Source organism: Sinocyclocheilus grahami, unplaced genomic scaffold (genome assembly GCF_001515645.1).
Source record: "Sinocyclocheilus grahami isolate Dianchi unplaced genomic scaffold, SAMN03320097.WGS_v1.1 scaffold654.1, whole genome shotgun sequence".
Classification (NCBI taxonomy): Eukaryota; Metazoa; Chordata; class Actinopteri; order Cypriniformes; family Cyprinidae; genus Sinocyclocheilus; species Sinocyclocheilus grahami.
The window spans coordinates 1713016-1738015 of record NW_015505833.1 but is presented as its reverse complement, the minus strand read 5'-3'; the positions used below and the strand labels follow the sequence as shown (position 1 = coordinate 1738015).

General features: G+C 43.1%; 1 protein-coding gene across 1 annotated transcript in view; it reads left to right on the top strand.

Annotated features, from left to right (window-relative positions):
• Window positions 1–25000, top strand: part of cdkal1 (CDK5 regulatory subunit associated protein 1-like 1) — a 237792-nt gene that overhangs the window by 97662 nt on the left and 115130 nt on the right. The window contains exon 7 of the mRNA XM_016242314.1: window positions 17067–17170. Within this exon, the coding sequence (XP_016097800.1) occupies window positions 17067–17170 (104 nt within the window). The remainder of the gene's footprint in view (window positions 1–17066; window positions 17171–25000) is intronic.

Here is a 25000-nt window from a genome sequence, read left to right as displayed (position 1 = left end):
TTTACATTAGAAGATCAAAAATCAGTGCACTTAGACTGGATCTGAGATCAGGACTGACTCCAGATGGTTGTCTTCGGTCGTTCAGAGTGTTTTTGTCTTAAGGTCTGTTTTTGTTAGGATGTGAACACCGAACGCGTCCGAGTCCGTTCGGGCAGCTCAGGAGCTGGAGTGAGTTTTGTGTTCACATGCTATGAGCGCTCATGTTGGGACAGGAGCCAGGCTAAGTCTGATTGTGTTTGCTGTAGTTCTTGAGATGTGGTTGTGGAAGGCCAGGTATGAGTGGGTCATGTTGTTTATGAGCTGTGAGAACTCGCTGATTCAGGAGTATCGTGACGTCTGTCTGTTCGTCAGACTCCCTACGCTCATCTCAACACAGAAGGAGCTGACAAGACACGCGTGAGATCTTTAATAACCTGAAGCTCTCTGGGGTTCAGCACTGCACTCTCTAGGGCTCTCGTCTCTCAAGAGCGTTGCTTTTGATTGTGTATCTATGATTGTTTCATGCTTCGTTTGCTAATGGCAACAGGTTAAAGGAGGCGTTCAGATGCCTGAATGCTTGATCTGCCCTACAGGAGCATCATCTGTATGTCAGGAGCGCTCATGAAGACACGGCCACACTGAACGTCATCTGGATCAACACTCGAGTGTTAGTCCTGCGAGAGAGCCGTGTGTGCCAGGATTACACACACAAGTCGATTCATCTTCTCTGCTTATATAAAGCTGTTATGAGGGAAGTGTACCGATCAGAGTCTTTGCTGGAGCGTTTCTGTCAAACACTCACACGTGGCGTAAATGAGTCGTTAGCTGAAGTTAAACACACGACCGCTCTTCAAATAAAGCTCGTGTTTGTATGCGGCTGGATTTATAGGTCAGATCTCTTGATTTCATTTGCGTTCATATGTGAGGTTATCAGCTCAAACAGCAGCAGAGCTCAAGTGTGTCGGCCTGTCTTTAGTCGACTCCAGAGCCGTTTTTAATTTGCTTTCGGGCCCCTCTGACATCAGGCCTGACATTAAGAGGCTGTGCAGATAGAGAGCTCTTTGTGAGGTGTGACGTCCCATCCGTCATCCAGCCTCTTATGTGGTCTCAGAGCTCAGATCCTCGCGCGCTGACGGACACCGTTACTCTGGGCTCGGATGTGCTGTGATTGATGCTCACGCCACACTCTCTTGTCTGTCTCACATGAAATACAGCACACAGACACTTATGTCATTCATTGAATTTGAGTTTGTGTTTCACTTTTCATGACTTCAATATCCATAAAGAAATTTACGATGGAATTTACCTCAGAGCTTAAAAATAACTTAAAGGAAACAACAACGTTCAAACTGTGAAATATATTTAATGAAAAAAGGGTTTCAGTCTTTCAGTATGTATTTAGAATTATGTTAAAACGTATGTATTTATCAGCTGTTGAGAGTGTGAGAGAGGCTCCGCCCACGCACTCTTCTGATTGGCTGTGATGTTTGATTGATTAGACCGAGAGATTGTTTGTTGCTGTAATCTTATCATGTTGTGTCTGTTGTAGGGGTTATGCGCAACAGACTTCCGTATTCTGTTAACCGGGTCTCGTCGCTTCCGCTTCAAGCATTTTGCATATGCTTAGTTAAATATGAAGCAGTTTTACTCAAGATGCCTTCAAAGTAGATACCAAAGACTATCATAACCAATGTCCATCACATATGTGGACTGATATCTGAAAGTTTTTTCTTTTTATTCTTTTCACTAACATTTATATATAAAAATGTAATAAAAATCTATAGATATCGCTATTATTTATTCCGTCACGTTCTCTGACAAGCGGAAGTGATGAGACCTGTTTTCCGGGTTTGGTCAGGTGACGTTCAACATACACTCTATTCTAGTAAAAGTGAAGTGAAAAGTCTTTTATCTTAGTCAGGGTCGGCGCTAGAGCGCGCACTGTGAGGGGGCAGGCACAATTTATTGGGTGGGGGGGGCTGCTTTGAAGAAAAAATAAATTTCTGAAAGTAATTTTCAGATGCAACGGGGGAAAGAATGGGATAAACACAAACATGAAACTTGTAATTAAAATAATCTGATATATAGCCTATGTACAATTTAATAACATATAGCCTAGTTTGATATATGAATTGGGTGTTCGTCAAAGATTGCATGCGGTCGGAGATTCCCGTGTTTACAGCTCCGTAAAATAACCTTGATCTTGATCAACATTTTGAGTTGCTTCCATTTCTGAAAAAAAGAATGTAGGCCCAGTAATTGTTATAATATTGTAATATTAATATTGTAGTAATATGTAGTAATATTGTTATAAATACACACGCCTGATTTTTGTTTTAATTATCCATCGTACAAAAAAAACAAACATTTGCAATCAAGACTGAAAAAAGCCAGAAGTGAATGTAAAGCAGATTTGGCCCAGACTCTGTTGCTATCTCTGAAGCCAAGCATAAGAATAGCCTACTAATGTACATGTGTTAACCCACAGTAACACATTTTAACAGATTAATCGCATGTTTTCGTTTGCTGCATGCTTTTAAAAACACAAATTTTTTTTTTTTAAAAGATACGTCTCGTATAAGTTGCATTTTCAGAAATAATAACGGCAGGCCTAATAATGTTATAATGTACCAACATTATAAACACTATAGGATAATTTAGTTCCCCTCACTTTACAACAAATCCTTTAAATTTAACCGTATCAGAACGGAATAAAAATTTAAAAATATATAATTCTAATGGATAAATATAATTGCAGTATATAATAATATATGCTTAGCAATAAACATGCCAACACAAATTAATTTATAAAGAAACGTAAGGTAAAGTTGGGCTTACCTCTCTCAGGCACAAATCCAAATGTGTCCATATTCGTGATGTAGCTGAAGCTAAACTATTAGCCTTATTAGGTCAAATAGGCTTTGTAGTTCACGCGCGTTCCAGTATCGACGGAAAAATATCATAATGAGCAAAAATATGGCACAGTGGAGCGGGTCTCACGCCGAACGGCACGGTGAACGGCTGCTGTTTCAGATGAGTGCAGCAGCTTTGTGTGCGCGTGAGGCGCCGGCGCGATCAAACAGCTGAAACATCAAATACACTACACTACTATAGTTAATAAGAATTCTTTCTAAATGCAGCACCGTTCTTATTTCGCTCTGCATAACCTGAACGAAAATAATATATATATTTAGCTAAGAACGAACCGAAATGAAAACATTTAGCTTTTAATCTGTGTATTTAACAGCCTGGGAGAGCTTCCCAGGGCGGTACCATGCCCCACCGACTAAAATCAGGCGCCCACTACGGAGACGGCACTCAGGCCCCCCGTGGCGCCGACGCTGATCTTAATCTTTTTTTACTTGCTCTGCCTCTGAATGTTTTCTTCAGTCCCTCTTATTTTTCCACTTCTCACTGGTTGGTCTCTCTGTAAAGGTCTGGTTCACTCAGAAATGCATCAGAATGTCATTTCATGGCTTTAACTTGGTTGACTTGATTACGATGTACACTTTTCTCTACAATGTTTGTGTTTTTGAGCTTATATAACGGTAAGATGGGGCTTTTCTCTGCAGTTACGTGTTTAGTTTTGTGTTTTGTTCTTGAGCTCCACGTTGGTTTTTCTGCTCCTCTGTGACCGTTTTCCCAGATCGCTGATAGCGGCTGTTTCATTTGATGGGGGTGGGTTTGCAGGAGCTTGTTTACTGAAGCCTGAAGCAGCTGGAATGATTTCTGGAGAAGCTCAGTGTTGCTATAAAGCAAAGGTCAGATGAACACATGAACTCTTCCAGAAACACAAGAGTATTTGACACTGCTGGAGACGGTTCACTCAGTCACTCAGACAAGCCTGAACGCATCTGCTGCCTGGATTCTTCTGTGTACATCACTGGAACCATGTCAACATCTGCTAAGAACAGTGAATGTGATGCAGTAATCAGTCTCAGTAATTCCAGCTCTTTTGTCATTTAGTGGTTAGTTACAGTGGCATATCAGGTGGCACTTTGAGTTGGTTCAGCAGATGGACACGCACCGTTTGCTGAGGATTATGGGATGTACAGACTGATGAAATGAAAGAGCGCAGGTGACATGTTTTATCTTCACATGGATTCTTACAAGCGCTGTGCTCATGCCCGTTAGATGCTGTGAGACGATGGGTGCTGATGTGCTCTTGACCAATGAATGAATGCCTTGTATTGTCATTATACACTCATACAATGAACTTAGAGTAGGCTCGTGCTACAGAGAGAGTCACTCGTGAATGCTGTGACCAGCGGCACATGCAGCTCTTTCTGGCTCTGATCAGAGAGACGTGTCATGTGAAAAACATTAGCTTATGGCTTTGGCTAGTTTAGCGAGTTCCCATTGTCTGCGCTCCAGTCCAGAGCAGCTGTGCCGTCAGTGATTCCTCACCGCTGCTGGAGCACGTTATGGAAGAGAGACAAAACGAAACACCAGATGCATTTATTTCCACACAAGACCCTGTAGTTTCTGGGCAGACGAAGCGTTCAGAGATGTTTAGGTAAACAAACAGCAACTGTTCTGTGTGTATAAAACACATTTCACTGTCTAACACCAGAGTCTCTTCATGTCCCGCGATTGCTGTTGATGAGAATTCGACCTTGGATTCTCTCATTGATATTCAGCTTCATTGGTTGTGATATCAGCCGTCTGTCTCCAGAGAGGCTCCACTCAACTCCATTAACATTTAAATTAATTCGGATGTTCTTCAATTCATTTCAGTTGTCACACGTATTAAATATATCTCTGTAGAATGCCGTTCACATTGTGTTGGTGTTATATTTACACATAAATAATGCATCTCGCCTTTGGCTGCAGTCTGTGTGGAAACATGAAGCTAAAGACGGTTTGAGCTCCAGGCTTCACCTGACCTTCCTGGATCTTCTGAAACTCTGACCTCCTGAGCCTGAAAGCATGAAAACGGTGCACTTTTGAGATGGAGTCCATTTTAATTGATTCTAAACAATAAATGCATTATAAAGATCAATTCAGTACAAACTGCAGTCCTGCTCTGGTGAACTGAGCTGAGGTCGACCCAGCACTACACTACTGTAACTACTGAGTTATCGTTTCTATCCTGTTTGACTTGTGTGCTAGTGTTAGCATGTTCTCCATCAGTAATGAAAGAGAGTTCCTCATGCTCAGCGTTGAGCTAGCATGTTGTGCGTTTAGCTTCTATGAATGAAACGTCCTGCTGTCGGTAGAGTTTCGTTGTCTCGTTATCGATGCCTGTTCTTCATCTTGGAGCTGATTTGGGGGTTATTAAGTGTCTGTGTCCTCATCGTTCTGCAGTCGGCGGTGTGTTTCTCAGCGTGCCTGTGGTTAGTCTGGGACGGGATGCTTGCTAATGATGTAGAGCTCTGTCAGGCCGCAGACGGAGGATGACCCGCTAGCGCTGACCCCTCTAGCCGCCGCTGCACACCTGCGAGAGCGCTAACCTAGTTTAGCTGTGGCGGCGCTGCGGTTCGGCCTGTGGTCTGCTGAAGGGACGCATGGACACGTCTATTTGTCTTCTCTGTGGAGACGCATGGATACGGGACAGATGCTGCTCTGCCACTTAAATCCCAAGTGATTGAAGAGGACTAGTTGGCCATTAACGCGAATCTGACAAATGAGTTAGTCTGCCCTTCTAAAGCAGCCTCAGCTGATGGAAACAGCAGGATGATGCAGAAATCAGGCAGAGTTACTCCAGTAATAGTCTGTTTCTGCTTGCTGACAGCGCTTTGAGCCTCTCAGAGTCTCCTCACGCTAACAAGGCTTCAGTCTGGTGTCTGATGGACGTTCATGCCGTGATGATGAGCCTCCTAACTAGCTTGAGCCTTGAGCAGAACTTAATGTTGAGCTAATTATGTGTTCGCTCTATCAAGTTTATCTTCGTGTCCTTTAGTTCTGGGAAGGTCAGGAGAGAGAAGAGCTCCCGTATTTTGTGTCACATGATCTTTGGTGTTTTTTGGAGTCCTCACATCTGCAAACAAGCCCTGTCTTTAGAGTCGCAGTCAGTATTGTGGTGGAGCGTGAAATGATTCGCAGGATTTGTCTGTGTGTGTTTTCTCCAGCTGGTTTATCAGAGGGTGTAATAATTACACACGGTGGGATTTATCAGTGCAGTATGAGCTTGACTGGCCGACGTTCATCTAATGAGCCTTAAACTATCATGCGCTGTCGCTCCTTGGACCGTGCAATTGCCTCATTTAATGACACTATATGTGACTATTTGCTAAGTGTGAGCTCCATAAAACACACATGAATGAGCAGGAATCAGGGTTGGAAATGAATGGGGGTTTGGGGCAAAATGCCACCAAAATGAACAAGAATGACTCCCAAATTCAAGATGTGGCGGCAAAAAAACGTGCCCCTGCACAATAATCTAAGTCTGTTATGGCTGTCGTGATTGTAATAAGCTAATTGATAAATGGTTCTTAATATGCTTTGCCGGTGTAGCCAGAATGTGACGTGCCATTTCCCCCATACAGGAGCTGTTTGTTAGGATGCAGTGGGAAGTAATGCTGTCTGATTGTGTGTATGGACTGAGGATGTGTGCATGAGCGAGTGTGGAGAGCCATAGCGGAGCTGCTGCTCAGTAATTGGCTCTGAAGATGCCTGTAATCTGATGTGCGTCTTCGTAAGATTGATTGTATGATCTGTTTTGGTCTGTGTTGAATCCCGAGCGTTTGGGATCCTCATCTCAGTTAGTCTCTGTCTCCATTTTTCAGGGATTATCTCACAATCCCGTTCAGTGGATTATTTATGTTCATTGTTTCCAGGGCCAAACAGTTTAGCGCATGCTGTTGGCAGTAGTTTCTCATGTGTTTGAGGAGAACTAGGCCAGCGTTTCTCTGTCTGTGCTGATGTAGATGAGGAGGTATTGGTGGTGTCTCCTCCGCTGTAGTCTCATAGCGTGCGTGTTGTCCCCTGACGGTGGGGCCCCTGCTGACTCGGCCCTCGGGCCCCTGGAGGGTCGTCTGGTGTCGGACGGCTCTATTCCCTGAGGTTGTGCCAGATGACAGCAAACAATGGCTCTTATCAGACTCGCGGCTGACCTTAATATGAGGCGGTTATTCCTGCGGGTCGACTGCCGTTATGAATGCTGTGGGCTTTATTGTGAGATTGGGTCATGAGCTCAGCGCAGATGAAGGATTTCCCAGTCAGTTTGTGACGATGGCCACTGCCTCATCCAGCAGCTGCGCAGCGGGAACATCGACTGAGGACCGTCCTCTCGGTTCCCACTGGTAGAGAGCCGCTCCACTCGCAGGAAGATCACTGGCTGTGCGTTTGGTCAGCAGTCATCCATCCTCTCCTGATGCTACAGTGCTTACAGTCCGGCTCTACGGGGAAACCAGCAGTTCAAAGCCAAGCCAAAGCTCTCTTTACTGAGACCACACTACAGATGATTTTATGTATTTACTACAAATTACTTTATTATTAACAGTCTAATCATTAGTGACGGAGCACTAAAAGATGTATCACCTTCCAGCTAAAAAAAGACCATTCACTTTATTTGTGAAGACATCATGTCATCTTTTTACTGTGAAATTGGTTTTATTTTTTCTGATTCTGTTTTCCATTATAGTTTTTCTTGATTCCATTATATTGGTTTACATTTTTAGTCATCAAAAAAAAAGAAAAGTCTAATCAGTTAAATTCATTGACTTATTTATTCCCAAATTCAATTTATTTGTCCTTCCAAATTCTGCGTTTACTTGCAATTTTTCCGGATTCTGAAGTGAGAACATGAAAAATCTCTCGATCAGGTTATGTTCCTTAAAGCATTTTTTTAAATAAATGATGATCTAATGAAGAGCTTCGAGTGTTTGTGTGTATTAGACGATATTGTAATGAGTGGTGAAATGAGTGTGCTCATACAGTGAGATGCACTACACCAACTGACACGCACATCATGCCGACTTCACGTTTCAATTGCCATTTGAAACGATTCATTGTTCAACCCTACTTTTGATTAATTCTTCCCAAATTTGCCCAAATTCCGTGACATCTGCGCTAGTAGTTAAGTTTTAGTGAATGGCCTGTGTTTCTGCATCATGAGAGTCACATGCCTCATATTGTTAGCTGGGCCAAACTTGCTCATAGCAGCAGTGTTGTTTTATTGGAGATTTGTTGTGTTGTGTTTATTTGGGTTCTTCTTCGCTGCAGTAGATTGAAGCTGCATTCACATGATGAAAATGACTGGAGGAGTGAGAAACTGAACTGAAGCTGCTGTGATCTGAGGAGCACGAGTGCTTTGGTTTGGGGAGTCTCCCCTCTAGATCATCTCGGGATGATTAAGCTTTTGCTGTTGTCATTCAGTATGCAGACTGTCAACCATCTTTCTTGTGCTTTGAGAGAGAATGTGTTTTTCTTCACCCTCACAGCCCTCTGTCACCCTTAATAAACACATTTATGAGATTTTATGGCAGGCACTTATGACAGTGCTTTGTTGTTTCTGTGGAGAAGCTCAGATGAATAGCTCACACATGGCTTCATGAGAGATGAGGTGAGGGGTTTGCTCTGCGCTGAGGCCCCTGAGGGGCCCGGAGGTGTCTCTCATGCCAGCTGAGGGCTGCTGGGATTGAGCGTGTGTGGAGTGCAGCGTGAGATGTGATCTGGCCTGTAAGCGTTCACTGGACTGTGGAGAACCACACTCATTATGGGAGGAGATGTGTGCATCTGTGTGCGAATCAACAGGAACATGAGCAAACCGGATTCAGTGCTCAGAGGAATTTGAGTGTGTTTCACATGTTATTGCAAGACTCAACGATGAGGATTTTTCTTTCTTTAATTTTTTTTTGACACATGTAACTTTGTATTCTAATAAATAAGTTTATGACTCTGAAATTTTAGATACCAGTGTAATTTTACAATTCTTGTTTCAATTTAGATACAACAGCAAAAACTACCAGACTAACTAATATTGGACAAACATTATTGAAGACAAGCGAACAATCAAAAACAAAACAAGGGGAAAAAAACAAATGACATGTAATAGCACAACAAATACCTGAGTGCAGCACAAAGCTGTCAGACAGTCCACTCTGCCATCGGGCCAAATCATGGATAGATTAAAGATCATTTTGTGCCAAATAATAATTGCTTTTGATAATCATCTTCATCTTCAATGGTTTTTGTCAAAGTAAGAGGAGTGTGAGTGTTTGCTAATACACTGCCTGACAAAACTAACTTTAGAGAAAATAGAATGGTTTGTTTACGATCTAAGATCATTTGGACATGGATGTTGATTCTGCTATGTTTCTGCTCAGCCCGTGTCTGGATAAAAGTTCCTCTTTTAAGCTGGGTCCAAATAATGGATGAGAACATGATTCATCTCTCTTCAGACATGGAAGACAAACCCAGCTCTCCGTTCATCGTCCCTTTGGCATCGTTAAATCCTGCCCGATGTTTCCCACAATCCCCTGCGGCTGTGAGCTCATATTCTCATCAGGCCGTACTCTTGACTGCTGGGATGTCCTGTGTTTATGCATTTGGTTGATGATGTTCGTTATCTTTGTCATTAGATTATGAAAACCGAATCCTGTACCTGCTTTCAGGTAAATGGGCTTTGATTCCAGGATCCAGTTGTTTCCACTCTTCAGTGATCTTCTGCACAGTTCTGAGTCTCGTGGCACTGCATTCTCGATCAGTTTTTGATGGTTATTTTCTGAAGCTCTTTCTTTCCAGCGCAGTTGACTTTCCTCTGTCCTTCAAACACAATGATGAACCCCTGGAAGAGCTGTGAAACTCGCAGTTCGAACTTCTTTAATTGCGCTCTTAAGTAAGTAAGCCCCAAACAAGCCCAACGACTCGAGGCACGATTAATAGCGGCGTGCTCATGTGAGCTGTTATCGTCGGCTCAGAGGCGTGCGTGTCTGGCCCGTCCTCATGGGCGTCTGCTCTGCTGGCGGGGGTCAGCGTAATTTAGCTGCGTCTCACTCGCTGGGGCTCAGATTAATAAATCGAGGGAGCGGGGAGCATCTGGGGAGCTCTCAGAATTGTCTTACTGTCACAGGACTGTTGAATAGGTAACAGAGTAAAGCGGGTTAGTCTCACCAGGGGCCCGTTAGTCCCAGCGCTGTGATGAAGTATATTGTCCATATGTATCGCTGGTGTAATTAATGACGGACGGCGAGCAGCTTTCAGCAGAAGTAATTAAGAAATTATTTACTGCAGGTGTCTAATCAGGCCCTGATATTTTGTGCCGTCCGTGTGGAGAGAACAGAACCCGTGGAGCCTCATAAATGAGCCTGTTTATCAGTGTGAATAGAGCAGAATGGCCACAACCGGGCCTCTGCTCTGTTCTGATGGGTCGTGTGGCAGGAGTGGCGAACAATGATGAACGCTAATGCTGAAACAGTGTAGAATCATAATCAGAAGAGCTTTATTACCAAGTATGTTTACACACACAAGGAATTTGACTTGACAAGAGGAGCTTCCAGTGCAGAAGAAAGTACAGACATAGTGCAGACATACAAAGGAATAACACAGTAGGTGGAATATAACACTTATATAAGAAGAAAAAAACCCGGAAATTAAATAATGTGAAAGTGAACGTGACGTGACATGTGGCCAAGTATGGTGACCCAATTAGTGCTCTGCATTTAACCCATCCAAAGTGCACACATACAGCAGTGGGCAGCCATTTATGCTGCGGCGCCCGGGGAGCAGTTGGGGGTTCGGTGCCTTGCTCAAGGGCACCTCAGTCGTGGCATTGAAGGTGGAAGAGAGTGCCGTACATTCACTCCCCCCACCTACAATCCCTCGACTTCCTAATGTACTGTATACAGAAATAGAAGTATAGGAAAAAATTTACAGATATGTTACTTACAAAGTGTGCAGTTTACAAGTGTACAAATTTTGGATTCTGTGTATGAATATGCCAGTTGTGATGGACGATGTATAATTATGAAAGATTTAATTGTTCAGGCTGAATATAGTCTGCGGGTAACACTGTTCTTGTGCCTGGCTGTTCTGGTGGTCAGTGCTCTGTAGCGCCGACCAGAAGGCAACCGTTCGAAGAGAGAGTGGGCTGGGTGTGAGGGGTCCAAGGTGATTTTCTTAGCCCTTTTCCTCACACTGGAGATGTGAAGATCTTGGAGGCTGGGCAGAGGGGCACCAATAATCCTCTCAGCAGTCCTGACTGTCCGCTGTAGTCTCTTGATGTCTGATTTTGTAGCTTAACCAAACCAGACAGTTATGGATGAACACAGGACAGACTCGATGATAGCAGAGTATAACTGTTTCAGCAGCTCCTGTGGCAGGTTGAACTTCCTCAGCTGGCGAAGGAAGTACAACCTCTGCTGGGGCTTTTTTGCAATGGAGTCAATGTGAGTGTCCCACTCCAGGAACCTGAATGACTCCACTGCAGTCACAGTGCTGTCCATGATGGTGAGAGGGGGGAGTGCAGAGGGGTTTCTTCTGAAGTCCACAGTCATCTCCACAGTTCTAAGCAGAGGTGGGGGCAAGTCACACATGTTCAAGTCTCAAGCAAGTCTCAAGTCACAGTACAAACAAATCAAGCAAGTCAAGTCAGTGGCTCACCTCAAGCAAGTCAAGTCGAGTCCTGCTAAGTCAAGTCAAGTCACAGTATCAAACAGGAACAAATATTTTTTTGCCACACGACCTTATTAATTTTTCCTCAGAAATTAACTTAATTAAACATTTTAAATAATAATGTTTTAAATATAACATTTTGAATATAGACAAAATACTACTTTGTATACCGCTAAAGTCTGTAATTGAGAAAATATTGATAAAAATACAAAATAAAAATATGTATCTCATATTGAGTTTGACCATCCTAGGAGACAGATAATATTTAACAGATGTTGGAAAATTATTTTGCACTAAAAATATCCAACGAAGACTGGGATTTCATCTCCAAGATGGCGGCGCGTTCACACGCTGCGGCTTCTCTCTCTCCCGACAGAACAGTCCTGACTGTCCGCTGTAGTCTCTTGATGTCTGATTTTGTAGCTTAACCAAACCAGACAGTTATGGATGAACACAGGACAGACTCGATGATAGCAGAGTATAACTGTTTCAGCAGCTCCTGTGGCAGGTTGAACTTCCTCAGCTGGCGAAGGAAGTACAACCTCTGCTGGGGCTTTTTTGCAATGGAGTCAATGTGAGTGTCCCACTCCAGGAACCTGAATGACTCCACTGCAGTCACAGTGCTGTCCATGATGGTGAGAGGGGGGAGTGCAGAGGGGTTTCTTCTGAAGTCCACAGTCATCTCCACAGTTCTAAGCAGAGGTGGGGGCAAGTCACACATGTTCAAGTCTCAAGCAAGTCTCAAGTCCCTACCATCAAGTCTCAAGCAAGTCTCAAGTCACAGTACAAACAAATCAAGCAAGTCAAGTCAGTGGCTCACCTCAAGCAAGTCAAGTCGAGTCCTGCTAAGTCAAGTCAAGTCACAGTATCAAACAGGAACAAATATTTTTTTGCCACACGACCTTATTAATTTTTCCTCAGAAATTAACTTAATTAAACATTTTAAATAATAATGTTTTAAATATAACATTTTGAATATAGACAAAATACTACTTTGTATACCGCTAAAGTCTGTAATTGAGAAAATATTGATAAAAATACAAAATAAAAATATGTATCTCATATTGAGTTTGACCATCCTAGGAGACAGATAATATTTAACAGATGTTGGAAAATTATTTTGCACTAAAAATATCCAACGAAGACTGGGATTTCATCTCCAAGATGGCGGCGCGTTCACACGCTGCGGCTTCTCTCTCTCCCGACAGAAAGGTGTTTTCGTGTTTTTACATTGTTCTTGAAAACTATTGTCATGGCTCAAAACAAGAAGCCTATTGCTGTTAATGTACATGTATCTTCCCCTGTAACTTATTGATTTCTTTGATTTTATAATAAGAACTAAATTGACAGCTATGCATTTAAGGCTATGATAGGCCTACTCTATGGCATTAATGCCGCCAGTAAGTGGTGGCAAATCACTGCTTTATCACAGAAGCGCTCATTGAACTGATTCATTCTAAACAGTTGATTCGTTCATGAACAAGCAAGAATGGACCATTGAATCACTCAACCGGTTCCTTCAAATCCCTGGATTCGTTCCGTATTGGTTAGAGACGCGCATAACTCTTAAACTGTGGGCTGAACGGAACTGGCAGCCGCGCTGAAAATATTACTAAATATCGTATGTTATAAATATAAAAACTCATACTAGGGCCATTTTGACAACATATCTTGGATTTTGGGTGCAAGAGAAACATCACTAATCGATAAAACACTGTAGTTTCCGTGGTACAATTCCATATATTGATTTACAAAGAGGGATGCTTAACACTTAAGCACTATTAAGAGGCAAACGCCAGCGAATCTAAAGTTTGACATCGTTAATTAATTACAAACATGAGATTAATCATTTATAATCACTTTAATTTAATGACAGACTTAAGCTGAATTTTAAGACCAATGCTGTTTTCAACTAACGAACAAGCTTACATACCTTTCCTTTTTGAAGTGCCGATGTCCTGGCTTTGTAAATGCATACAGCAAATGCATACAGTTTCGAAGTGTTTATCCAAACATCTCGGGAGATTCTCTTGCTCCCTGTATTTGGCGCGCTGTGTTCCTAACTGTGCTCGTGCAGTGTCATGAACTGCGCAGACTCGGATCACTTCTGCCACTGGTTCAGTGGCTTGCGTTTTGTTTACCAAGTTATGTCGCAATGATTTATAATAATAATTAGAGTTGTTATAAAGTCAAGTCCTGCCGAGTCATGAAGGTCAAATCAAGTCAAGTCTCAAGTCACTGGATCTCAAGTCCAAGTCAAGTAATTTTCTTTATTTAGTCAAGCAAGTCACAAGTCCTTAAATTTGTGACTCGAGTCCCCCACCTCTGGTTCTAAGCGTGTTAAGCTCCAGGTTGTTAAGACTGCACCAGACAGCCAGCTCTTTAACCTCCTGTCTGAAAGCAGACTTGTCTCTGTCTTTGATGAGGCCGATGACTGTAGTGTCGTCTGCGAACTTCAGGAGCTTGACAGAGGGGTCTTTAGAGGTGCAGTCATTCGTGTAGAGAGAGAAGAGCAGTGGGGAGAGAACACACCCCTGGGGGGCGCCAGTGCTGATGGTGATAGTCCTGGATGTGAGTTTGCCCAGCCTCACTAGCTGCTGCCTGTCTGTCTGGAAGCTGGTGATCCACTGAAAGATGGAGATGGGCACAGAGAGCTGTGGGAGCTTGTCTGAGAGAAGGTCAGGCATGATGGTATTAAAGGCCGAACTGAAGTCCACAAATAAGATCCTTGCGTAATTCCCAGGTCTGTCGAGGTGTTGCAGGATGTAATGCAGTCCCTTGTTGACTGGATCATCCACAGACCTGTTTGCTCTGTAGGCAAACTGAAGAGGATCCAGCAAGGGTCCAGTGATGTCCTTCAGGTGGGCCAGGACCAGTCTCTCAAGTGACTTCATGACCACAGACGTGAGAGCGACACTGTCTGTAGTCATTAAGTCCAGTGATTTTGGGCTTTTTGGCGACCAGAATGATGGTGGAGTATGTGAAGCCGCAGGGAACTTCACACAGCTCCAGAGATCTGTTGAAGATCTGTGTGAAGATGGGGGCCAGATGGTCAGCACAGACTTGGTTACGATAGCGAAATAAACACTCATCAGAATTCAACGAGAAGGAGAAAACACTTCCCATATCTTCTGTTGTTGATGTCAGAGCTTGTGTGAGTTAAACTAAACTGTTGTAGCACTGTGTCACTTCCTTGATGTTCAGTGTTTAATTTATGTCCTGTAGTAAAACCCATTGAGGAGCTCTACAAGCTTCACATGGCATGTCATGAGAGAGACGTGAGAGAGGGTTTCTGAGGTCTTAACAATCCTGATTCACCCTTCCACAAGTGAAGGTCTTAAATCAGAGCAGAAAGTCTTCAATTCATAAAGTCATGGCATTAAATGCTGGAAACAGAGATATTCAAGCCTTAAGCTTGCTAGCTTATTTGTTTGTTTGTTTGTAAAATGAATGTAAAAGTAATACAGAGCTGCTGGAAGTTGTATTTTCAAACTCTGAAGTGTTGCTAATGCAAGACATTTACATTTAAAGACCATCATAATGTATTTTGTTCCATTTGATTTATTCCTTAGATTTTCTTTACTTGGTCTTAAACGTGCAGACGTGCAGAATCCCTGGAGCTCCTGGTGATAGCACGCATTTTAAGATGCAGCGATTGTTTCTGTGCTCATGCATCTACCGATAATGAAATCACACAGCACCTGCATCAATAAACAATCACACCCTGAATGTTTCAGATCTGCTCAAATGTGCCTGTATCTCAGCGTATTTAATTCTAGTTTCAACATTATTTGTTCTTCAGATATTCATCTTTAAAAGAAAATATATATATATATATATCAGCTGTTTGTAAAGTGAGCCACATTTAGTTTTTGACCACTGCAAATGTGAACAATTTACCAATTTACTCATGGAGCAGCATTAAGATCTCCACATGTCTGGGATTGAACCATCGAGGGCCTTTAAAATTAAGATACCAGAAGAAAAGTTTGTTAAGAACCAGAATCTAAAAGGATATTAAGGTATATGTAATACTTCTTGAGTTACAGGCATGCAAACCTGAAGCAAAAAAAAAAGTGCTTTTTACCATTTTTGAACCGTCACCGTTGGCACATAATGAAACAAAGATTGCTAAAGTCAACAGATTTTACTAAAAGACCTACAGAACCAATCTCTGTGTAAAAATAACATCATGATGCTGCCCGCTTTCTAAAGTCGTTTCAGGTGAAAATTGGCATTTTGACCCCCTCTACAAAATAATGGATTATTTCGGCTTTCATCACTATTTATGTTTGTCTTTCTACAGAAAAAAAATATGAACAAAATCAAAAATTTGAACTGGGTAAGTTTCAGAAATTTGGTAGATTTGACACGGAATGACCCTATTATAATTTTGAGCAAAATAGTTGTGATTATCAGTTTAACCATCATGCAGCATGACTCAAATGTGACTACGTTCACACTGACTAAAAGTAGACTGACCTTTCCAGACGTGGAACAGCTCCAGCTTTAAGCCGGTAATGAGGCTCCACAGACGTGTTTGTAGCTCAGCGGCGTTGCTGAAAGGGCCGGTGTTGCTGCTGCTGTTCTCTAATGATGCTCTCTTCTCTGAGCTCCTGGATGGCTCCTGACTCCCGGCAGAGACCCGGCGTCTCTGCATCTGTCTGAAGGATCCAGACGGGGCTCATCGACAGTGCTGATGAAAGACGAGACGTGCTGCAGGCTCAGAGCTCCCGTCTCGGTGGAGCTCGTTCAGCAAACCAACAGCAGAACGATTTTCCATCTAGCCCACCGTCCTCCTGCCAGACGCTCACTGATCAGCTCCAAAGCGCTTAGACAAAAGACTCTTTACCTCTGAGCCAAACTTCTGTGGGAAAACAGCACACTTGCAGCTAAAGCGAGGCTTTGACTGGTGCTGTTTCTGCGTTTGCTGTAGTCTGGCCCAGTGAGGAGTGTCAGGGGTGAACCCCATTCATTCTGCTCCAGTCTCTCTGAGAGTGTGATGTGTGTGTCTGACTGAGACGCCATAGACACGTTTTAGTTGAGTCTGAGGATTTTAAGTCTAGTACGGTGGAGATCATGTTTGGATTTCTCACAGTTTGTCAGTAAGAAGGTCTGATGGCAGATTTATTCGCAGCAAACAGCGCAATCTGACACTTTCATCTGATCAGAATATCTCAACAGAGATCACTGTGGATGTTTTCAAATCATCAAATAATTTTTCCGCAGTGTAAGTGAGAGAGTATGCCAATGGTTGCCAACTAAAATACTGGACAGAAAATATGTCTGTTTATAATAGAGAAGCTCTGATTGGGGGATCTGGCAACCGCAAGCATGAAAACGAATAATTTCACAGTTAGTGTTTGTTGATGTGAGTGTCATCTCGTCTTTGTCATTGTCATTATTCTCATTGTATTCACAAATGAAAGTATTCTGGAGAATGATGGGTCTGCAGTCAGTGTTCAGATGTGCTGATATCTGTGTGTTTGTAACGCTCCTGATGTTTATGAGCCTCTCTCTCTGTCCCACAGCTGTCTGAATGCTTGCACGTACTGCAAAACCAAACACGCCAGAGGAGATCTGGCCAGTTACCCCATCGAGGAGCTGGTGGAGAGGGCCAGACAGTCCTTCCAGGGTGAGTCTGACCTCTGACCCCGACCAGCAGCCGTCAGTGTCTGATGATCGATCCAAGAGTGACTCACGGCATACGACCACCTGTTTAACATTTACTCTAGTACTAAATGAAACACAAAAGTTTGAGTAAGAGTGTTCAGTTTTACCAGTGCTCTTATGACGGTAGCTGGAGCACTGGAGTCAGTGTCAGGGATCAGGGTAAAATCTTTTTATTTTCCAGTCGGCCCACGATTCCTCCCAGCCATTTGTGTGTCATGCTGTTTTATTTGTGCAAACTCCTGTAATGATGTGAATTGTTTGGGTGATTCTGCAGGCAGTTTATCACTAAGCCACATGGTGAATAATTGTAAAGCACTAGTTATTTGGACACAAAGTTTCCTCGTGAGATGAATTTGGTGCCGTTGTGTGTATGACAGCGGTGAAATGACGCATCAGCATAATTAATGTCTTTGATTATGTAGAGATATAGTTTTGTTTGGAATGCATTGCTGCTTGTGTTCATCTCTGATCTCCTGTCATGTTTCACACAGAACACTTCCTAGAGCAAGTCACTGGCTAGTATGGCAACGCTGCTTAAACTGTTGCGTTCATGCAGCAGTTTGTTTTTATGATCATGATGAACGCTTTCCAGAGCCGAACTGAACAGACACCTGCATCTTTCAGCAGTCTGCAGTGGTCAGCTAGTTATGTAAGGTGTGAGCGAACGGGACACCGGCGTGTGTGATGCTGGAGTGAGATTACGGTTCAGCTGATACAGATGTGTGTGTTCAAGCAGAGGAATGAACAAAACACCTGAGGAAAAGCTGCCAGTCGCAAACACTGACAATCGCAGCCATCATGGCCATTTCTATTACTGATAGATGCCTTTTAATTCTTGACACTTCATTTTATTTGATCATTTATTTATTTATTTTTTGGTAAAGTAAATATTTTGAGAAAATGTTTGAACAAAGCAAAATTGCAAATGTTATGGTTAATATTTGTTGCTAAATTAAAGGATTAATTGACTAATCAGAAAATAATTGATAGCTTAAAGGTAATGGGTATATGAGTCGATTATCTAGATAAAGTTGCTGTCCTAGTTTAGCCGGATGCGTCAGCAGCATCTCATGTCAGGAGGCCGTTAGCCGTCGTCAGGACTGAGAACATCGTCTCATGACTAGAGGAAGTTTGTGCCGTTTGAGCGTCAATCAGTCACGTCTGAGCTGAGTTGAGCAACATGTGTGAAAGTGTGTGTGTGTGGTTTCTGCTGTTCCTCATGGTGTCGCCGTAGCACATTTGCTCCACACATTTCCTCATGTTGACTGTCTGTATCTGACAAAGGTTTCAGTCTGCAGCAGATCACTGTGTGTGTGTGTGTGTGTTTGTGTGTGTGTGTGTATCTCTGTGTGTGTGTGTGTGTGAGTGTGTATCTGTGTGTGAGTGTGAGTGTGTATCTCTGTGTGTGTGTATCTGTGTGTGTGTGTGTATCTGTGTGTCTGTGTACCTGTTTTTCTATCCTGGTGGGGACTTAAACCTGACTACACACAGACTCATGGGGACTCGTGTAACGGTGGGGACCTAAATTGTGGTCCCCACGGGTACAAACGCTTATAAATCACAGAGAATGAAGTTTTTTGAAGAAAGACTCCTGTGAGGGGTAGGTTTAGGGGTAGGGTTGGTGTAGGGCAATAGAATATATGGTCTGTACAGTATAAAAACCATTACACCTATGGAGAGTCCCCACAAGGATAGCTGACCAGATGTGTGTGTGTGTGTGTGTGTGAGTGTGTGTGAGTGAGATTACCATTTTTGAACCGTCACCGTTGGCACATAATGAAACAAAGATTGCTAAAGTCAACAGATTTTACTAAAAGACCTACAGAACCAATCTCTGTGTAAAAATAACATCATGATGCTGCCCGCTTTCTAAAGTCGTTTCAGGTGAAAATTGGCATTTTGACCCCCTCTACAAAATAATGGATTATTTCGGCTTTCATCACTATTTATGTTTGTCTTTCTACAGAAAAAAAATATGAACAAAATCAAAAATTTGAACTGGGTAAGTTTCAGAAATTTGGTAGATTTGACACGGAATGACCCTATTATAATTTTGAGCAAAATAGTTGTGATTATCAGTTTAACCATCATGCAGCATGACTCAAATGTGACTACGTTCACACTGACTAAAAGTAGACTGACCTTTCCAGACGTGGAACAGCTCCAGCTTTAAGCCGGTAATGAGGCTCCACAGACGTGTTTGTAGCTCAGCGGCGTTGCTGAAAGGGCCGGTGTTGCTGCTGCTGTTCTCTAATGATGCTCTCTTCTCTGAGCTCCTGGATGGCTCCTGACTCCCGGCAGAGACCCGGCGTCTCTGCATCTGTCTGAAGGATCCAGACGGGGCTCATCGACAGTGCTGATGAAAGACGAGACGTGCTGCAGGCTCAGAGCTCCCGTCTCGGTGGAGCTCGTTCAGCAAACCAACAGCAGAACGATTTTCCATCTAGCCCACCGTCCTCCTGCCAGACGCTCACTGATCAGCTCCAAAGCGCTTAGACAAAAGACTCTTTACCTCTGAGCCAAACTTCTGTGGGAAAACAGCACACTTGCAGCTAAAGCGAGGCTTTGACTGGTGCTGTTTCTGCGTTTGCTGTAGTCTGGCCCAGTGAGGAGTGTCAGGGGTGAACCCCATTCATTCTGCTCCAGTCTCTCTGAGAGTGTGATGTGTGTGTCTGACTGAGACGCCATAGACACGTTTTAGTTGAGTCTGAGGATTTTAAGTCTAGTACGGTGGAGATCATGTTTGGATTTCTCACAGTTTGTCAGTAAGAAGGTCTGATGGCAGATTTATTCGCAGCAAACAGCGCAATCTGACACTTTCATCTGATCAGAATATCTCAACAGAGATCACTGTGGATGTTTTCAAATCATCAAATAATTTTTCCGCAGTGTAAGTGAGAGAGTATGCCAATGGTTGCCAACTAAAATACTGGACAGAAAATATGTCTGTTTATAATAGAGAAGCTCTGATTGGGGGATCTGGCAACCGCAAGCATGAAAACGAATAATTTCACAGTTAGTGTTTAATGATGTGAGTGTCATCTCGTCTTTGTCATTGTCATTATTCTCATTGTATTCACAAATGAAAGTATTCTGGAGAATGATGGGTCTGCAGTCAGTGTTCAGATGTGCTGATATCTGTGTGTTTGTAACGCTCCTGATGTTTATGAGCCTCTCTCTCTGTCCCACAGCTGTCTGAATGCTTGCACGTACTGCAAAACCAAACACGCCAGAGGAGATCTGGCCAGTTACCCCATCGAGGAGCTGGTGGAGAGGGCCAGACAGTCCTTCCAGGGTGAGTCTGACCTCTGACCCCGACCAGCAGCCGTCAGTGTCTGATGATCGATCCAAGAGTGACTCACGGCATACGACCACCTGTTTAACATTTACTCTAGTACTAAATGAAACACAAAAGTTTGAGTAAGAGTGTTCAGTTTTACCAGTGCTCTTATGACGGTAGCTGGAGCACTGGAGTCAGTGTCAGGGATCAGGGTAAAATCTTTTTATTTTCCAGTCGGCCCACGATTCCTCCCAGCCATTTGTGTGTCATGCTGTTTTATTTGTGCAAACTCCTGTAATGATGTGAATTGTTTGGGTGATTCTGCAGGCAGTTTATCACTAAGCCACATGGTGAATAATTGTAAAGCACTAGTTATTTGGACACAAAGTTTCCTCGTGAGATGAATTTGGTGCCGTTGTGTGTATGACAGCGGTGAAATGACGCATCAGCATAATTAATGTCTTTGATTATGTAGAGATATAGTTTTGTTTGGAATGCATTGCTGCTTGTGTTCATCTCTGATCTCCTGTCATGTTTCACACAGAACACTTCCTAGAGCAAGTCACTGGCTAGTATGGCAACGCTGCTTAAACTGTTGCGTTCATGCAGCAGTTTGTTTTTATGATCATGATGAACGCTTTCCAGAGCCGAACTGAACAGACACCTGCATCTTTCAGCAGTCTGCAGTGGTCAGCTAGTTATGTAAGGTGTGAGCGAACGGGACACCGGCGTGTGTGATGCTGGAGTGAGATTACGGTTCAGCTGATACAGATGTGTGTGTTCAAGCAGAGGAATGAACAAAACACCTGAGGAAAAGCTGCCAGTCGCAAACACTGACAATCGCAGCCATCATGGCCATTTCTATTACTGATAGATGCCTTTTAATTCTTGACACTTCATTTTATTTGATCATTTATTTATTTATTTTTTGGTAAAGTAAATATTTTGAGAAAATGTTTGAACAAAGCAAAATTGCAAATGTTATGGTTAATATTTGTTGCTAAATTAAAGGATTAATTGACTAATCAGAAAATAATTGATAGCTTAAAGGTAATGGGTATATGAGTCGATTATCTAGATAAAGTTGCTGTCCTAGTTTAGCCGGATGCGTCAGCAGCATCTCATGTCAGGAGGCCGTTAGCCGTCGTCAGGACTGAGAACATCGTCTCATGACTAGAGGAAGTTTGTGCCGTTTGAGCGTCAATCAGTCACGTCTGAGCTGAGTTGAGCAACATGTGTGAAAGTGTGTGTGTGTGGTTTCTGCTGTTCCTCATGGTGTCGCCGTAGCACATTTGCTCCACACATTTCCTCATGTTGACTGTCTGTATCTGACAAAGGTTTCAGTCTGCAGCAGATCACTGTGTGTGTGTGTGTGTTTGTGTGTGTGTGTGTATCTCTGTGTGTGTGTGTGTGTGAGTGTGTATCTGTGTGTGAGTGTGAGTGTGTATCTGTGTGTATCTGTGTATCTGTGTGTGTGTGTGTATCTGTGTGTCTGTGTACCTGTTTTTCTATCCTGGTGGGGACTTAAACACACAGACTCACAGACTCATGGGGACTCGTGTAACGGTGGGGACCTAAATTGTGGTCCCCACGGGTACAAACGCTTATAAATCACACAGAATGAAGTTTTTTGAAGAAAGTCTCCTGTGAGGGGTAGGTTTAGGGGTAGGGTTGGTGTAGGGCAATAGAATATACGGTCTGTACAGTATAAAAACCATTACACCTATGGAGAGTCCCCACAAGGATAGCTGACCAGATGTGTGTGTGTGTGTGTGTGTGAGTGTGTGTGAGTGAGAGTGTGTATCTGTGCGTGTGTGTGTGTGTGTGTGTGTGTGTGTGTGTGTGTGTGTGTGTGAGACAGAACTTTGTGATCTGAACATGTGCACTTCTGTATGTTAAACTGAAGCTGGAGGAACACTTCACACTTTCTCTTTGTGGTCTGTTTAATTTACATTTACATTTAGTCATTTAGCAGACGCTTTTATCCAAAGTGACTTACAAATGAGGACAATAAAGCAGTTAAAACTAACAAAAGAGAAACAATATATAAGTGCAAATGACAAGTCTCGGTTAGCCTAACGCAGTACACGTAGCAAAGTACACTTTCAAGTCACATGTTACAAAATAGAGAAATGTAAAATGTATATGTATGATATAAAAATAATATAAAAATTTTTTTGTGAAGATATTCATAAATAGGCACTCTATATTATTTTGCCGTTTTAAGTGTATGAGCAGAAGCCTGTAGTTTCTGGAGCTCATGAAACACATTGAGCAGGTGCAGACGTTAATTAATTAGCTTAACTTAAAAAATTTTTTTTATATATATAGTCATTATGCTAACCAGTGATGTTATTAATAATCTCCTGAATGTGTCAGTTCCCTCACATCATACTGTAGGTGCCTCGAGTCGGCTTGAGCTGTGATGTTCTTCTAAATCTCCTCCTGAACCAGCGCCGGATGCTGATGCTCAGTGCTGTCACCAAACAGAGGATTGATTTCATTTGCACTGAACTCTGAGATTTCTCTGGATCTATGGATTTATTCAAATTTGATGTGTAAATACAGCAGAGCGGTGGATCTGAATGGTGTGAGTGCGTGCGGTTCCTCTCAGCAGGAGAGCGGGTGTGAGCTGAGGTGGATCTTGCACAGATGTTGTTTTGTGGCCATTGTGTGCTGAACAGACTCTGAAGTGACTCTCGGTCCAGTCCACTCTCTCTTCTTCCCTCCGACTGTCTTCCCGCATTAATCGGTGGAGGGCTGAACATTAAGGTTCGACTGAGTTTGATCCTCCTGGTCGTAATGGTGTTTGCTGCTCTTCCAGTCCTCACTTTCAAGGTGATATTTGCAGGAGGATTATTGATCGCGGCGGTAAGCAAACATATCGACAGCATGTGAAACAACCTTGTCCACTGATGTGGCACTTAAAGAAGTTATCATTTATTTAGTGCTACTCATTTATTCATGATGGTTTGTAAGTTAGTCGGACATCAAGAAGGCCGCATTAAGAAGGAGTTTGAGTTTCGGCTCACCATGAGCTCCACTGAGTCGAGGACGAGCGGTCAGAATGCTGTCAGGACGCTGTAGAGCTCGTCTGTGGATGTGAGACTGATGAGATCTGCTGTAAGCGGCGTCTACACTGTGGCGAGTCCAGCGAGGTTCAGACAAGGCGAAGCGTTTCTCAGGTTGGCTGTGTTTACTCGTCATCTGGGCTCTTAGCAGTCAATGAGACACGCGTGAGGAATGATGGGCCTCAGCCTGCAAACACCTCCAGATGTTCTTCATCACACTGAGCATAAGAGCTGCAGCTGCCAGTGTTTTACATTGAAGTCACATTTATGAATGTCTGACTGTCCTTTATCAGATCATGTTTCTGAAATGTTGCAGATCTTTACTCTTCATTAACGTCACTTTTCTTCATGATGTTTGACGTCAGTGTTTTGGTGATTTTTAGTGGATGTATGAAGTCAGTTCTGTGGTTCATCCAGCAAATGAATAACAGCTGTAGAAAATCACATGAACTATTAACACCATCCACTAACTAACCACGAACAATGCTGACTGTCTTCATCCTCAGCACTGCATCTAGTAGTTCTAGTAGCTGTTTAAACCCAACAAACGTCTGTCAATCAAATGTTTGCTGTGTTTGTGCATCCTTCTTTACAGCAAACAACACTTTGGTATGTCATAATATAATGCAATGCATATGTTTATAAGTGTTACAGACTGTTAACTAGGAGAAACTCTCAAATGCAGACACACACACACGCACGCACACTCTCACACGCGCACACACACACTCCCTCACACGCGCACACACACACTCCCTCACACACACACACACACACACACACTCACGCACATGCACACACACTCTCACACACACATACACACACTCACACACACACGCGCACTCACACTTACACTCACACTTTGACACTGTCAATCATCAGATCCTCCTGTCTGCCCTCTCTTCAATGGGCATCACAGGGATTCCACTTAGCTGGTTTCAATCCTATCACTGGTAGGTCTTTCAGGGTGTCTTGGGGAGGGGAGGTATCCAAAGCACATCACCTGGTCACTGGGGTTCCTCAGGGATCAGTTCTTGGACCCCTCCTCTTCTCCATGTACACAACATCACTGGGTCCCATCATACAGGCACGTGGCTTCTCCTACCATTGCTATGCTGATGACACACAGCTCTATCTTTCATTTCAACCAGATGATCCAACGGTAGCTGCACGGATCTCAGGCTGCCTGGCAGACATCTCGGCATGGATGAAAGAATATCACTTACAGCTCAACCTGGCAAAGACTGAGCTTCTTGTCTTCCCTGCCACTCCAACTCTACAGTATGATTTTTCCATCCAGCTAGGTTCTTCTACAATTACCCCATCAACTTCGGTCAGAAATCTTGGTGTAACTTTTGATAACCAGCTGACCTTCAAAGACCACATTGCAAAGACCGCTCGATCTTGCAGGTTTGCATTGCACAACATCAGAAAGATCAGG